This window comes from Rhinopithecus bieti, unplaced genomic scaffold, assembly GCF_001698545.2.
Source record: "Rhinopithecus bieti isolate Rb0 unplaced genomic scaffold, ASM169854v2 scaffold_980, whole genome shotgun sequence".
Classification (NCBI taxonomy): Eukaryota; Metazoa; Chordata; class Mammalia; order Primates; family Cercopithecidae; genus Rhinopithecus; species Rhinopithecus bieti.
The window spans coordinates 981,867-997,643 of record NW_016803338.1 but is presented as its reverse complement, the minus strand read 5'-3'; the positions used below and the strand labels follow the sequence as shown (position 1 = coordinate 997,643).

The 15,777-nt window shown below is 43.4% G+C and overlaps 1 protein-coding gene across 1 annotated transcript in view; it reads left to right on the top strand.

Annotated features, from left to right (window-relative positions):
* Positions 1–15,375, top strand: part of LOC108532268 (aldehyde oxidase 4-like) — a 74,037-nt gene extending 58,662 nt beyond the window's left edge. The window contains 9 exon segments of the mRNA XM_017876216.1: positions 518–613; positions 2,039–2,167; positions 5,827–5,901; positions 7,447–7,499; positions 8,008–8,122; positions 8,307–8,372; positions 11,669–11,854; positions 13,739–13,906; positions 15,322–15,375. Coding sequence (XP_017731705.1) covers positions 518–613; positions 2,039–2,167; positions 5,827–5,901; positions 7,447–7,499; positions 8,008–8,122; positions 8,307–8,372; positions 11,669–11,854; positions 13,739–13,906; positions 15,322–15,375 — 942 coding nt within the window.
* The last annotated feature ends 402 nt before the right edge of the window (positions 15,376–15,777 follow it).

The following is a 15,777-nucleotide window of genomic DNA, read 5'->3' as shown; positions in this document are numbered from 1 at the left end:
GGGACCCCAGCCATGTGATTCTAAAAGATCAGTGTTTGGAAACCATTAAAACACCTCAAGGTTCTTCCAGTTCCTCTAGTAGCAAGAAGAGGCTGTGCCTGTAAATGTACTCATGTGAGTTATATTTGCTTTAAAATTAATTTTCATACCCAAGGAGGGAAGGATTATCAAATGTTTGTGGGTTGGGGCTTTGGAGAGGCAGCTCCCAAGGCAACCACACAAGACCTCCAGTAGGCAGAAGACGGGAGTGATGGGCGATAAACACATTCATCTATCTACATTGATGGTTTTGAAGCCTTGCAAGAGGTTGTCTGTAGCCACTAATAATAGCATTCTTCTCCAGAATAATATAGTATTCTCTGGAATATTTTTAATGAAATAAAGATATTTAAATTGTAAAAGAAAAAATAAAAGATTGACTTAATGAAACAAGATTGTTCATCCAGCAACCTAGGCTACACTCACAACAACATTTGGCTGTATCAATTTCCAAACTGGTATAATTATTTCCCTCCAGGCGGCAGCTCTCGTTCACATCTATCTAGATGGCTCTGTCTTGGTGACTCATGGTGGCTATGAACTGGGACAAGGCCTGTATACCAAAATGATTCAGGTGAGATCAGTATCTGTCTTCTCCAATATAGAAGAATACGCATGTTACATTCAACTTAACAGCTTTTTCTTGAGAAATACCATCACACTAAATGCACAAGTCAATTGTAAGACTTCTGACTTTAGGAAGGCAAAAATGCAGGGGAGTGAGGGAAATAAGTGTTAGGATGAGGAAATTATTATTTTTTTAAGACAGGGTCTCACTCTGTTGCCCAGGCTGGAGTGAGTGCATTGGCACAATCACAGCTCACTGCAGCCTCAACCTCCTGGGCTCAAGCAATTCTCCCATCTCAGCCTCCTGAGTAGCTGGGACTATAGGTGTGCACCACCTATAGTGCACCCAGATAATTTTTGTATTTTTTGTAGAGACAGCGTCTCACCGTGTTACCTAGGTTTTGAACTCCTGAGCTCAAGTAGTCCACCCCCGTCTGCCTCCCAAAGTGCAGGGAATACAGACATGAGCCACCATGCTCGGCCTAGAATTAAGGAAATATTTTCTATTGTTCTTCCTGCATACAACAGAATCAAGTCCACAGGTCTTCTGAAAAATGTGATTCCAGATTTCAAAGATAAGATACTTGTAAGCTTTCTGGCAACTGCTCAGAGCAATACTGTGTTCATCCAAATCCTCAATTAGAAGTGAATGCATTTAGTAGGATAAAAAATTACGCTCTTAGAATTAACAATCTACTTAGGAACATTACATGACTGGCCCTTATGTGTGCCAATTTAAGAAAATGTTTCAAATATGGTTGAAAGAGCAAGAGATTACTGCATTCAGAAATTTGCCCTTTTTTAAAATATGAAATAAGAAATTTCCCCTTTTTTAAAATGTGAAATAAGACATTTGATTAAAAAACGTGAATGGGAAACAAAGCTTCACTCCCAAAGAGAGATAGAGAGAAGACATTTTCTTTAAGGAAAGAATATTATTTAATAGTATACTTGGAATTAGGAAATCACATAAACCCACAGGGCCTTCTTTGAATATATCTTGCTTCTTCACAACAAAACCCTTATGCCTCCAAAATGTCCCATGAAGGAAACATAATCTGTTAAATTATCTGTAAACCACAAGGAGAAGACGAAGGAGAAATATTAAGACAAGGGCCTCGAGCTTGCCTGCACCTGTCTTACTACACTACATGTCCCAGAGTGAACATCCTGACACATGGCTTCCATGAGAGTGGCATTAAAAGAAGGCATTGGTTGGCCACATGTCACTGAAAAGGAATGTATCTTTAACAGTGCCATTTAAAGTCTTCTAGTGCACTAATCTACATATAAACTCAAGATACCAGCTAAAATGTTTGTCTCTATAGAAGAATAGCCAGGTTTATACTCAGTTCTAAAAAGACTGTAACTTTTAATTTGGGGGAGAGGCTTAAAGTCCATGCAATAAATGTTTTTCTTCTGATTCTGGCAGGTGGCTAGTCACGAACTCAATATCCCCCAGTCATACATACACCTGTCTGAAACAAGCACAGTTACAGTGTCCAATGGCGTCCTCACATTGGGATCAATGGGGACAGACATCAATGGAAAGGCTGTGCAGGTGACTTTTCTTTCATTTCTCAGTAACTCAAAGACAGTGCTGGAAAGAACATTGTCCCATCCTTTCTTTTGTGGAAGATGAAACCGAAGCCAAGAAAGGTCAAGTTCTAGGACATTTGGCTAATGACTGACAGAGCCAAGGCTCCGCATCAGGTTTTCTGAGGCTCCCATTTAGTGCTCCTCCTGCCATGCTGAGCTGTTTTTATAGTTAATGTTCTGTTGCATGTGAAAACCTGCACCTTCAGCAACCTCCCTTCATCTTATCTGAGACTCTCTATCTTCTCTCACCACAGCATACCAGAGCAATGCAGGGTTATCCCATCCTGGTTCCACAAAGGGCTCAGGCCAGTCATTAACCTCTCTAGGTATCTGTTTCCTCTTTTGCAAAACTGGAGATATGAACACCACCCACCTCATAGAATTGCTGGGCGGATTACAGGGATTATAGAGTAAAGCCACCACCACTACCTTCCTCTCCACTAGAAAACTATTGATTGGCCATTAGTCACCCATAGAGATCATCTCCACAAAATGACAAGCACCTGGATGAAAAGAGAAGCTTTGAGCCTATGAAATATATTCATATATCGTATGAACCATGGCTTCCCAAAGTATGCTCCTTGGGATAGTGGTCCCATGAAATGCTTGGTGGAAAAAACAAAGAATTCTACAGTCAACAGATTTGGAAAATGTTGCATGCTTACTGTATCCCACTCACAGAGGCTTCTAAGGCATATTGCACCTTTTTTTTTTTTTTTTTTTTTTTGAGATGGAGTCTCGTTCTGTTGCCCAGGCTGGAGTGCAGTGGTACAATCTCAGCTCACTGCAGACTTCACCTCCCAGGTTCAAGCGATTCTCCTGCCCCAGCCTCCCAAGTAGCTGGGATTACAGGCACTTGCCACCAGGCCTGGCTAATTTTGTATTTTAGTAGAGACGGGGGTTTCACCATGTTGGCCAGGCTGGTCTCAAACTCATGACCTCAGGTGATCCACCCGCCTTGGCCTCCCAAAGTGCTGGGATTACAGGCATGAGCCACCACTGAGGCATATTGCATATTAAAGGCTCTGAGAAGTTTTGCAGTAGAGAAACCTGCTCAAGGAAAATGCTCTGGAAAACTCAAATTTTGATAAAACCATGTAAATGACTGAGTCCATTTTTTCACCTTTCATCCAGATGTTAACTTCCTTGCAAGCACACGATGCAAAGAGACACCCAATAAACAACTAGCTATGATCTCAGGCATGGTAAGACAGGGACACCCAAAAAAATGAGGAAACAAAAACATTTTTTGAAAATTTTCCGTATTTGATGATGATTTTTGATGAGTCATCATATGAAAGTCATAAATTTGTGTGACTTCACAATTATTTTATTAATTCAGCATGGGTTTAACAAACATTTACTGAGGCTTACCAGGTGTCAGATCCTGTTCTAAGCACTAGGGGTGTAGCAATATCACATTCTGGCAGACAGTAAATAAATGCATGAAACTGTTACTGTGAAGAGTGTCATGTGATGCTCCAAGGCACGCTGCAGGAAACAGCTTCACGCCTTCTCCTCCCAAGGTTGGTTCAAGTTCCCTCTGTGGGCTTCCCCTTTCTTTCCCCTGAATAAAATCTACCTAGAGCTTTCTATTTACTCTAAGATCATTAAAACTCCACAGATCACTTTTATTCACAGAAATAACCTCATTTCAATAATTAAAATGTCTAGTCCAAAATTCCAAAATGTACTTCAAATTGCAGTGTCTCTGCTACCTCCCATCAGGGTCTGCAGGTAGAAAGGGGGTGGAGGTGGCTTCTCCCCAACTCCCTCCCTGTACTTTTTGTGCTCCCCTCCAGCTTCTTAACCTACTTTTCAGACCCCTGTAGAGTCAGAGGAGAGAAGGGCATAGAGGTAAAAAGCAGAAAAGACCTCACCTGGCTGGCATCAGTGTAATCTGGCCATGTTACATCTGATGCCTTCTGAGAGTCCCTCCCGGGCGTCTTGGGCATGGGCAGGGCCTCTCCTCTGGCTTTAGCCTCTTGTGCCCTGCCCCAGCTCCACCTGAGCGGCAAGTCCCCTCCAGTCTCTTTCTATTGAGGCACTTCACCCTTTGCAGGAAGGCCTTATAGATGAGTTCCTTTTCAAACCTGGAGATTAGAGGTCAGAGGAGCTGGAGGGAGGGACCAGGTTGTAGGGTCCAGGAGGGAGTTATTGCTTAATGGTTTTAGAGTTTCTTTTGGAGTTGATAAGGAAGTATTAGAAACAGATAGTGGTGATGGTTGCACCAAAAAAAAAAATGCATGTAAGAATAAGATTGTTTTTACAATGGATACAGTTCAAATTACGACATGAAAAATTCTTTTAGGATTATGTGAACATTGCCAAGCCACCTTTGAAACAAAGTAAAATTCTTCATCTGGAGTCCAAAAATGTAGATGTAGGAAAACTCTAAAGGGAACAGAAGCCTTTCCGTACACTGGCTTCCATCTGGCTTGGGCAGAAACGCACCCAGCGGATTGAGAGTGCTCCTTGGAATGCAAAGGGTGAAGATTGGTCCTCTGCGTGTCCTTCAGACAGCCTGCGGCTCCTCGGTGGACTTGCATGGTGGGATGATTATGAAGAGCTTTCAAGGCTCACCAAGACTCACAGCAACCCAAGTTTCTAGATTTTTTTCAGCCAACAATCACATCAGATTTTCAAAAGAAACATACAGCAGAAGCTGAGGGGGTTTTGGTTTGTTGTTGTTGTTATTTTTGGTTCTTTTTTTGAGATGGGGTCTCATTCTGAGGCTGAGATGAATGAGTAAAAGCAGAGATCTGAATGGATTTTTACGGGAATTACAAGTGGAAGCCATGCTGGGGTTCACAGACACTCAGGAGTCAGCAGGTGTAATCTCAGGAATCCAAGGTTTTACTTCAGTAATTTTTATGTTCGTTTTAATGATAAACTTTTAAAACTTAAAATATACAGGTATATTTCGTATCATCCAAATGACTGCTTTATCACTGAATATTGCTGTGAGATCTCTGTCCGCATTCGGGACCAAGAGTATGCTTTGTGCCAAAGCAACAAGAGCAGAGATGGACTTCATATGTAAATGATGTTTCCTTGCCCCATGGAGAGCGGACGATGGCAAGAAATAAAATGCAAATGAATATAGGGGTGATTTCAGTAAGAAGAGTGGGGAGAAAATCGATCCATCCACTAGCACATAATAGGCATGTCAAACTCCAAAGTACCTGTGCCACAGCAGTCAATACTTTTTCCATATTCCAAGCAGCAATTTAGCTCCAGAAAACATCATGGATCAACTAAATTAATGTTGTTATTCTGAGTTTTATTGGCGTGTAGATGGGTACGCACCCTCTGTGATTATGTTTTTGTTTTCTAGTTATAAAAGAGCTACAACTCTAAGGAGACTCTACCCAGCTTCATGTTACCATATATTACAACATTATAATAAAAATAATTTTAAATCAACACTGCAGTATTCACAGAATGTGTTTTCCTTTGAAGAGATTCCATGTGTTACTTAAGTTTAGGAAACCCTGCCTAGATGACTAGGAAGCAGGTTCACCAAACTGATGGTCTGCATTTGAATCAATTTAAAGAGTTAACATTTTGCTATTCCTTGTGCCTTTTATTTCTGACATCATTTCAAATGTTTATTTTTAGAATGCCTGCCAAACTCTTATGGCCCGTCTTCATCCCATCATCAGGAAAAACCCTAAAGGAAAATGGGAGGATTGGGTGAGTTCTCTACATTATCCCTTTCCAGAAAGGCAACTACATCCAGATAGGAAACAGTCCTAGACGCATGGGCTGAAGGGTGGTGCCCCTTCAAGAAACAAAGCATGTACTGGCATTTAGTTCTATTTTTTCAAAAGGGTAAAAGAGATGACTGTATACATTGAAACCTGGCTTTATTTCAGAGCCTCGTTTCTCACTAAGCATAAGAGCAGGATGGGCTCTAAAGTAAGGCATACCTAGGGCTGCTGTCCCTGTTTCATCACCACTAGCCTATGGGGCAAGTCACTTACCCCATCTGAGTCTGTTTGGCTGCTGTAAAAACAAAAAAACAAAAAAACAAAAAAAAAAAGAACAATGCTGTAGACTGGGTGGCTTATAAACAACAGAAATTCATTTCTCACAGTTCTGGAGGCTGGGAAGTCCAAGATCAAGGCCTCTGCAGATTTGGTGTCTGGTGAGGGCTCGTTCCCTGGTCCACAGATGGGGCTTTCTTGCTGTGTTTTCCCAGGATGGAAGGGGCAAGGTATCTCTCTAGGGCCTCTTTTATGAAGTCACTAACTAAACTCATTCATTAGGGCTCTGCCCTCCTGACCTAATCACCTCCCAAAGACCCCACCTCTTAATACCCTCACCCTGGGGGATTGAGATGTCAACATAAGAATTTTGAGCAAACACAAACATTCAGACCATAGCCTCAGGATCGTGGAGTTTTCTTACCTGTACAATGGAGATAATAGTCGTCCTAAGATCAAAGGATTATTGAATTTCTAATAATAATAGTTATTATTACCATCTTGATTATTATTCCCCACTCCTGTACAGTTTACTCCAGCAGGAAAACTGACATAATCATATATTGAGACAGCTAAATTATTTGGGAACAAAGCAGGGTAAAAATGCCTATGTACATACCTATATAGAAGTACCTAAATATAGCCTAGCCCTCTCCTAATTTAAAGAGCCAAAAAGTGGCTGGTCACAGTGACTCACACTTATAATTCCAGCACTTTGGGAGGCTGAGGCGGGTGGATCATTTGAGGTCAGGAATTCAAGACCAGCCTGGCCAACATGGTGAAACCCCATCTCTACTAAAAATACAAAAATTAGCCAGGTAGTAGTGGCACGTGCCTGTAGTCCCAGCTACTTGGGAGACTGAGGGAGGAGAATCCCTTGAGCCTGGGAGGTGGAGGTTGTGGTGAGCCAAGATCCGGCCACTGCACTCCAGTCTGGGAGAGAGCGAGACCCTGTCTAAAAAAATTTTTTTAATTTAAAAATCAAAAAAAAATGCAAAAAGTGTGAAAAATAACAAACTTTACACTGTGCAGCAGCCCTACAAAACACAGAGTCCCAGAGTACAGCTAGCAGCTGCCCTTAAGAACCTCTCTTGAAAAGCATGACCCAGGCTTGTACCCAGGCCTAAGTCTCGCTACAGGGAAGTGTGGGTGCAGACCTTGGGACAAACAAGAGAGGGCAAGCCTAGCATGGAAGGCATTTCCATTACTTTCCCCAAATTTGTATTTTTTTGTAACTCATCATCTCTTTCAGATTGCAAAAGCCTTTGAAGAATCCATCAGTCTCTCAGCTACTGGATATTTCAAGTAAAGGGCATTTTTACTTTGGTTTAAACTACACTTGGGCAGGGGTGATGCACACTCATCAGTCTGGACAGATGTCCAGATAGTGCCGGAGCTCTGCTGTGCCCAGTGTTAACCCCTTAGTCATGGGATCGTGGAGGGTAGGGAAGGAGATCTGGGGGAGGGCCAGGGACTGGGGACTATCCAGAGGCAGCAGCTGTTCAGCAGCCCAACGGGACACCATAGTTGTCTCTACATGCCCTGGCCCATCCCAGGAACTGTGCACTGGAGGGCAGGGGTCCAATACCGGCTGGTCTTCTCCCTGTGTCTTCGGTGGAGCCTTGCGGCCCTGACCTCATGATCCTTGCAGGAGAAGGTGGGGAGGCCTCCAGCCACTGGGTGCAGACGCTGCCTGGAGCCCCTGTGGGTCAGCCCTTCTGCTCTGCTCATCTCCAAGATTTTGCACCTTGGGGTGATCCAACCACGAGGGGGGAAAGTGCCTCTTCTCCTCACTCCTGATTTCTCTTCTCAGAGGCTACCAGACAAATATGGACTGGGAGAAGGGGGAGGGTAATGCTTACCCGTATTATGTTTATGGAGCAGCCTGTTCTGAGGTTGAAGTCGACTGTCTCACGGGGGCTCATAAGGTAAAGACTGATGTTTCTATTCCACCATCTTCAGTGTAAACACTAACACTGTAAAGAATAATCAATGTTGTAAATAACAATAAACTTGATCCTCCCAATGAAAAAGTAGGGACAGGTATATAATTTTAGTAAACATCTATTTTAAACAAGTAATATTTTCCATTATCTATTTTCTCTGGCACAGCTTCTTAGGACCGACATCTTCATGGAGGCTGCTTTCAGCATAAACCCAGCCCTGGATATTGGACAGGTGTGTGATTCCAGAACCACCCCACAGGGACTTTTGCTCAATCCCATTTAGCAGCTAGTCATTCAGAATACTATTTTCCAACATGCTCTAAACCTTTTTGGGGGGATGGAGTCTCACTCTGTCACCCAGGCTGGAGTGCAGTGGCGTAATCTCAGCTCACTGCAACCTCAGCCTCCCGGGTTCAAGTGATTCTCCTGCCTCAGCTTCCTGAGTAGCTAGGATTGCAGGTGTCCACCACCATACCTGGCTAATTTTTGTGTATTTAGTAGAGATGGGGGTCTCACCATGTTGGCCAGGCTGGTCTTGAACTCCTAGCCTCAAGCAGTCCTTCCACCTCGGCCTCCCAAAGTGCTGGGATTACAGGCATGAGCCACCGCACCCCGCCATGCTCTAAACCTTGTTCATATCGAGTGCAAGTATTCTGTAATACGTATTGTATGTTATGCACATACATACACACACATAGATAAAATACTGAAAGTAAATTCAAGAAAAAGTTATTGGTTTACCTACATGGCAGGAATATGTATGATTTATTCTGCTTTATGATTCTCTGTGTTTTCTAAATTTTCTTCAATTAGCATTGATATGTTCATAATTAGAACATTACATCGATAAAATAGTTACATTAGTGTTCATATTAGTATTGAGTTTAAACAGACTATACAACTTACAGAAATTTAAGAAAAAAAGAAATGTTTAAACACAATTTCCCCGCTTGCTGAATTTAATTCTGATTTTATCTTGCAAATAAATAAAATTAACTCACTCAGAGTCTTTTTAAACGTGGCGTTGAAACTTTCCCAGCTATTGGCATAGCCTTGCTTTTTTCTAGCCCTGTTACTCAAAGTGGGGCCAACAGACCAGCCGCATTGGCTCATCCTAGACCTACTAACCAGCTCCCAGGTGAGGCCAAGACAGCTGGTCTACAGTCTGCACCTGAGTAGCAATTGGGAGCACTTGAATAGCCTGGCGTCAAACTCTGACATATGGTGCTTTCATCTGCCAGCAGCTTCTCACCATCCTAGGTCCTAAGAGACTGGTTTACCTCGCTAGCTGGGCTGATGGGCTTTATAAGGACAATTTGATTGGTCCCCCAGTGTTTCTCAAAATATGGCCCTTAGACACTGCAACAGAAGCACCTGTAATGCTTATTGGAAACACAAATTCCTGGGCCCACCCCAGGCCCAGATGTACTCCATCATAACTGTGCCAGGCTGTTACGGCCTAGCACAATTTTGTTAGGTAAAAATTGCTCTCAAGCCTGTAAGTTTGAGAACTACTGCTAGCCCCAGGCCCCACCTCCTCTCCCCATTTCTCTTCCCCTCCTCCCAGCTAATTCCTGCCTTGTTATTGCTTAAGCAAAGGCAAAAAGGAAGATGATCAGGAAACCTCACATTTGCCCCATCAGAAAAGGAAAGAAAACCAGAAGTGTGTTAGGCTGAATCTCTTGGGCTTTTATCTATTCCTTTAGAGACACGCATTGTTATTTCTAAATTTAGCATTTAAATTTACTTACCTTATTCCTACATTTTGTGTTTTAATAAAATGGAAACTTTAACTTTCCAATTTGTGAACTCTCCGATTTTTTTAAAAGGCCGCTTTAAAAGCAACCTTTTTCCTGGAGCATAAATGTATGTAAATAGAGCTCATCATGGCTTTTAATAAATATAGTTATTTCTTCCAATCTACCCTGTTTAGCATGATCTACTCTTCTTAGTAACATAAAGAAAAGTCAGCTGGACACAGTGGCTCACACCTATAATCCCAGCATTTTGGGAGGCTAATGTGGGTGGAATCACCTGAGGTCAGGAATTTGAGACCAGCCCGGTCAACACATAGTGAAACCCCATCTCTACTGAAAAAAATAAAAAAATTAGCTAGACATGGTGGCACACACCTGTAGTCTCAGCTACTTGGGAAGCTGAGCAGGAGAATCACTTGAACCTGGGAGGCGGCCGTCGCAATAAGCCAAGATCGAACCACTGCACTCCAGCCTGGGTGACAGAACAAGACTCCATCTCAAGAAAGGAAGGAAGGAAGGAAGGAAGGGAAGGGAACGGAAGGGGAGGGGAGGAGTGAAACGAAGAAGGGAGGAGAGAGAAAGAGAAGAGAGGGTGAGTCCACGGAACCCTAAAGGTCATCTACTTTCCAAGTCAAGGCCCAGTCCCTTTCCAGCCCCACCCCACCCCCAAAAAGATTCCATACCAGTGGAAAGTACATTCTTAAACTGATCTCCTCTAGAAAACGGGGAATGGCTTTTCTGNAGTGGGGAGGGGAGGGGAGGGGAGGGAAGGGGAGGGGGAAAAAAGTCGAGAAATCCAGATATAATGAATTACAGTGTCCTAATTCTATTTATTCTATGTCGTATTCCCTCAATGTTAACTTCTTTTTCACCTACTTCTATAGACATTTATGGAGAACCTATGTGCCAGGCACCATGCTAAGAACAGAATATAAGAAAGCCAAGCCTGAGATGCTCATAAGCTAGTGGGAGAGAGGAGGAGAGTGAGAGTGAGAGGTGAACAATGAAATGCCCTCCAAGCTCCGCCACAGGCAGGAGTGTGTTCCAGGTGCAGTGAGCCTGCAGGAAGCAGTTCCTAAATCCAGCCAGGGAGTGCTGGGAGGACCTTAAGATACCAGAGGGGCCCTAATCCTTTAGCTGAAACATGGAAGAGGAATAGGAGTGTGCCAGGTGGACAAGTTGAGGTGGGAAGGGGTGAAGACAGTCAGGAGAAACTGTATTTACCAAGACTCAGAGATGAGAAAGAAGCTGGTAGGTTTGGAGAATTAGCAGGAAAGTAGCCAATGTCAGGCACCCAGAGTGTGGGGAACCCGAGGATGAGGCCAAGCAAGGTTGCAGGCACCCGTTCAAAATGGCTTTCAAAATGGCTTACTGGCTGGGTGCAGTGGCTCACGTCTGTAATCCCAGCTCTTTGGGAGGCTGAGGAGGGCGGATCACGTGGTCAGGAGTTCGAGACCAGCCTGACCAACATGGTGAAACCCCGTCTCTACTAAAAATACAAAAATTAGCAGGGTGTGGTGGTGGGCGCCTGTAATCTCAGCTACTTAGGAGGCTGAGGCAAGAGAATTGCTTGAACCTGGAAGGCGGAGGTTGCAGTGAGCCAAGATCTCACCACTGCACTCCAGCCTGGGTGACAGAGCAAGACTCCATCTCAAAAAAAAAAAAAAAGAATGGCTTCTTATGATCCAGAGCTCCACATTTATTCACACTGTAATATTTATTCAACCAATATCAGGTTATATCCTATAACCTGTGAAATTTTTGGCTGTAGATTGAGGGAGCATTTATTCAAGGCATGAGATTCTATACCATAGAAGAACTGAAATACTCCCCAGAAGGTGTGCTTTATTCTCGGAGTCCAGATGACTACAAAATCCCCACCGTCACTGAGATACCAGAAGAGTTCTATGTCACCTTGGTGCGTTCCCAAAATCCCATAGCCATCTACTCATCCAAGGTAAGAACTTAAACCTCTGTGTTAGTTGGCTGTGGCTGCCATAACAAAATACCACAGACCAGGTGGTTTAAACAACAACAATTTATTTTCTCACAGTTCTGGAGGCTGGAAGTCCACCACCAAGGTGTTGGCAGGTTGGTTTTCTCCACGGCCTTTTTTCTTGGCTTGTAGTCAGCCATCTTCTTCCCATTTCTTCACATGATCCTCCCTCTGTGTGTGTCCGTGTCCAAATTTCCTCTTCCTATAAGGACACTAGTCATGTTGGATTGGGGCCTGCCTGAATGACCTCATTTTAACTTAATCATCTCTGTAAAGCCCTCATCTCCAAATACGGTCCCATTCTGCATGCTGGGGATTGGGACTTCACCAGATGAATCTGAGGAGGACACAGTTCACCCCATAACAACCTCCTTTTTCAAGAAATTATAAAACCATCCCCTGAATTTACTATGTCCTTTGAACTGCAAATCCCAAAAGGAGAAAGAGAAAAGAAAAGCATGCTTGTGGCAGAGTGACACTGACTCCAGAAGCCCAAGCCGGGTCTTCATGTTTTGCTAGAGATCAAGAAACAAATCTAAATCAAACAAGGGTCAATAAGGCAATGAACAACTTGGCTCATGAGGCTAAGTGCCATTGTGAGATAAACTAACACTGTAGGCAAATTCCATCCACCCAGAGCTTTTCTGCACCCTTCCCACCTGTCCTCCAGACACAGTTCTTACTGACACTGCCTCTTCCACACCCTCTCCAAGTCAAAACGGGCTTTTAACCAACTTTCTTCCTGACTTTTTCCTCTGAGGTGTTCATAGCCATTGATACCTGAGGTGTTGGTGCCATGCTCCCTGGAGCAGAAGGCCTTCAACTGGCCCATAAAGACCTTGGCAAGAAACGCTTCTCAAATACAAGTGTGAGAAAAAACACAACTTCCCAAACTTATGTTCTGATCTGAGCCCACATCTGGACAGATAGGTGGTAACTTTAACTTCAGATTTCCAGAGTATTCCCTCTTTCCTGGGAGTAGGTCACGATTGCTAGGAAAGCGAGACTTCCTGTCTGAGTGGTCTCTGTCTCCACTTCTACACCAGACTTTGGCCAAGGGCATTTCTAAGCTGGCCCAACACAGCACACAACCCTGCCACTTGGGGTCTAGCTGCCTCCCTGCCAGTTCTGCTCCAACTAGGGAGCCAGACCCCTCGACTCTCACCCCTTCTTCCAGCCTCAGAGGAACCCCTCTGCCTACCGGCCCCCTTTCTCCCTCGATATTTGCCTCAGAGGAACCTGGAATTTTGACAACAACCAAAGCCTGGGGAAGCCTTTATCTGCTTCCGGCCTTTGTCTCATCCCTCCACCAGGGCCCTGGACACAGATCACAGACCAGACCACCTGGAAGAAAGCAAAAAGAAAAATCAGTACAAAAAAGCATTGGTGAATCATTTGAAATATAATGTCACCATAGTGGTAACTCGAAAGCATCCAATCTATGCCGGCAAAGTTAACACACACGAAAAGAGGCAACCACCTCTCACTGTCTTTCAAGTTCAACTACAAAGGTTGTGGTTGTTTCATTTTGCCCTTGAGTTAGACACAAATGTTCTGGAGCCAGAGTTGGAACATCATACAGGGCACCAAAGGCAATGGGCCTTTGTAGCCCCTCCCCTCACATCAGCTGATGTGGTATTTTAATTAACTCAGTAACCAAATTGCATTTTCACCAGCTACTCTGAGGTGGACACCCAAATCACCATGCAGGGGAATTTGATTCTGGCAATTTGGAAGCACTCCACTCTGAGGATTATAAAGCCAGAGAAGAATGTGTGTGTGTGTGTACACAAATTAGTCCTAAAAGAACCATGCATTCCTGACAGCCTTTTGTTTTTCTCTCAGGGATTGGGTGAGGCTAGAATGTTCTTGGGGTCCTCCGTGTTGTTTGCCATATATGACGCAGTGGCTGCTGCCCGCAGAGAGAGGGGGCTAGCCAAGACCTTCGTCCTGAGTAGCCCGGCAACCCCTGAGATGATTCGGATGATGTGTGTGGATCAGTTCACCGACATGGTAAGGGAGGTCCCTGTTGTAGTCATGGACTTTCAGGTTGTTGGTATGGATCTGATAACCATGACAATATTACAGGGCGGGTTCATCTTTTTCAATGAAAATTCTCATTTTGCCTTCACCTGCCACTTCATATGCTCTTTTTCTTCTTTTTTTTTTTTTTTCGAGACAGAGGCTTGCTCTGTCACCCAGGCTGGAGTGCAGTGGCATGATCTTGGCTCACTGCAACCTCTGCCTCCCGGGTTCAAGCAATTCTCCTGGCTCAGCCTCCCAAGTAGCTGGGATTACAGGCATGTAACACCACGCCCGGCTAATTTTTGTAGTTTTAGTAGAGACGGGGTTTCACCAGGCTGGTCTCGAACTCCTGACCTTGTGATCCGCCCACCTCCACCTCCCAAAGTGCTGGGGTTACAGGCATGAGCCACTGCACCCAGCCTCCGTGTGTGCTTCTTAACAATTGCAAAGTGAGCGAGCCTCTTCAAATTATGATTTGATTCTTTCAGACCCCAAAGAAAAACACACTCAATTGAGCCAGTGTTAATAGCAAATGGACATGGTAGGTTGCTTCTTTAAACATTTTATCAAAATGTAGCTGCTGTGGTATTTTGATTACCTCAGTAACCAAATTGCATTAACTAGATATCTGATCTGGTCAATCATGCAGAAAGTATTTGTTAAGCCAACTAATAAAAATAACTTAAATGAAAATATCAAGTCACTGGGCACACCTTGATATGCCTTGTAATCACAGAATACACTTCCACTTTCCAGAGGCTAAAAATATACCCAGAACTAGCATCTGAGCCTAGTCCTCTACTGAACTGCTTACTGTAGCCCTAAGTGAGACTTTGGTATAAAATTAGATTGCATGTTATGACTTGAAAATTACAGGGCTTCTGAGCAAGTGGCATCTTATCCCAAAAAGAAGGTTATGACGATAAGGAGGTTTATGACTCAAGGACTGAAACAAATATGAGAATTATATACTTTTGATATTAATAAAATGGACATTGACTTGTTCATTTTTAAAAAACATGATTGTCTTCTGGCCAGGCATCATGGCTCACACCTGTAACTCCAGCACTTTGGGAGGCTGAGGCGGGCAGATCACTTGAGGCCAGGAGTTTGACGCCAGCCCGGCCAACATGGTGAAACTCCTTCTCTACTAAAAATACAAAAACTAGCCAGGCATGGTAGTGCATGCCTGTAATCCCAGCTACTCAGGTTACTGAGGCACAAGAATCACTTAAACGCAGAAGGTAGAGGTTGCAGTCAGCCAAGATCATGCCACTGCACTCCAGCCTGGGCAACAGAGCGATTCTGTATCAAAATAATAATAATTTGACTTCTTAATTACAGCATTTTTAGTTGAATAACATTTTATTAACAACTATCTTTCTTCTTTTGATCTTTTTTAGATTCCCAGAGATGACCCTTCAACATTTACACCTTGGTCCATCCGTGTGTCTTAAGCCTATGTTTTCTAGAAAATGAAAGAATACATGATTGACCTTAAGAGTCTCAAATCAGAACAAAATACAGGTTGGCTCCCAACTGTCAATGACAATTTTAGCATCTTTCAGGTTTTCTCTGTGGTTTAGATCACTACATGATTATATTTCAGGATGCAAATTTTCACCAAAAGGTATAATGAAGCTTAGAACCAAAAACTCAAAAATTCTCATTTTAGTTTGCATTATTCTGAAAATCTACATCAGCATGATAGAGTTTCTATTAATCTGGAACAACTTAAGAGAGACTATTCATGCTTTGTTCTTTAGAAATCTACCCAAAGTTCGGTCAAATTGTCCACCCGCAAAACTCTGAGGATTGGATTCCCCCAAAGCCAACGGTGTGCTAGTAATGGACAAATC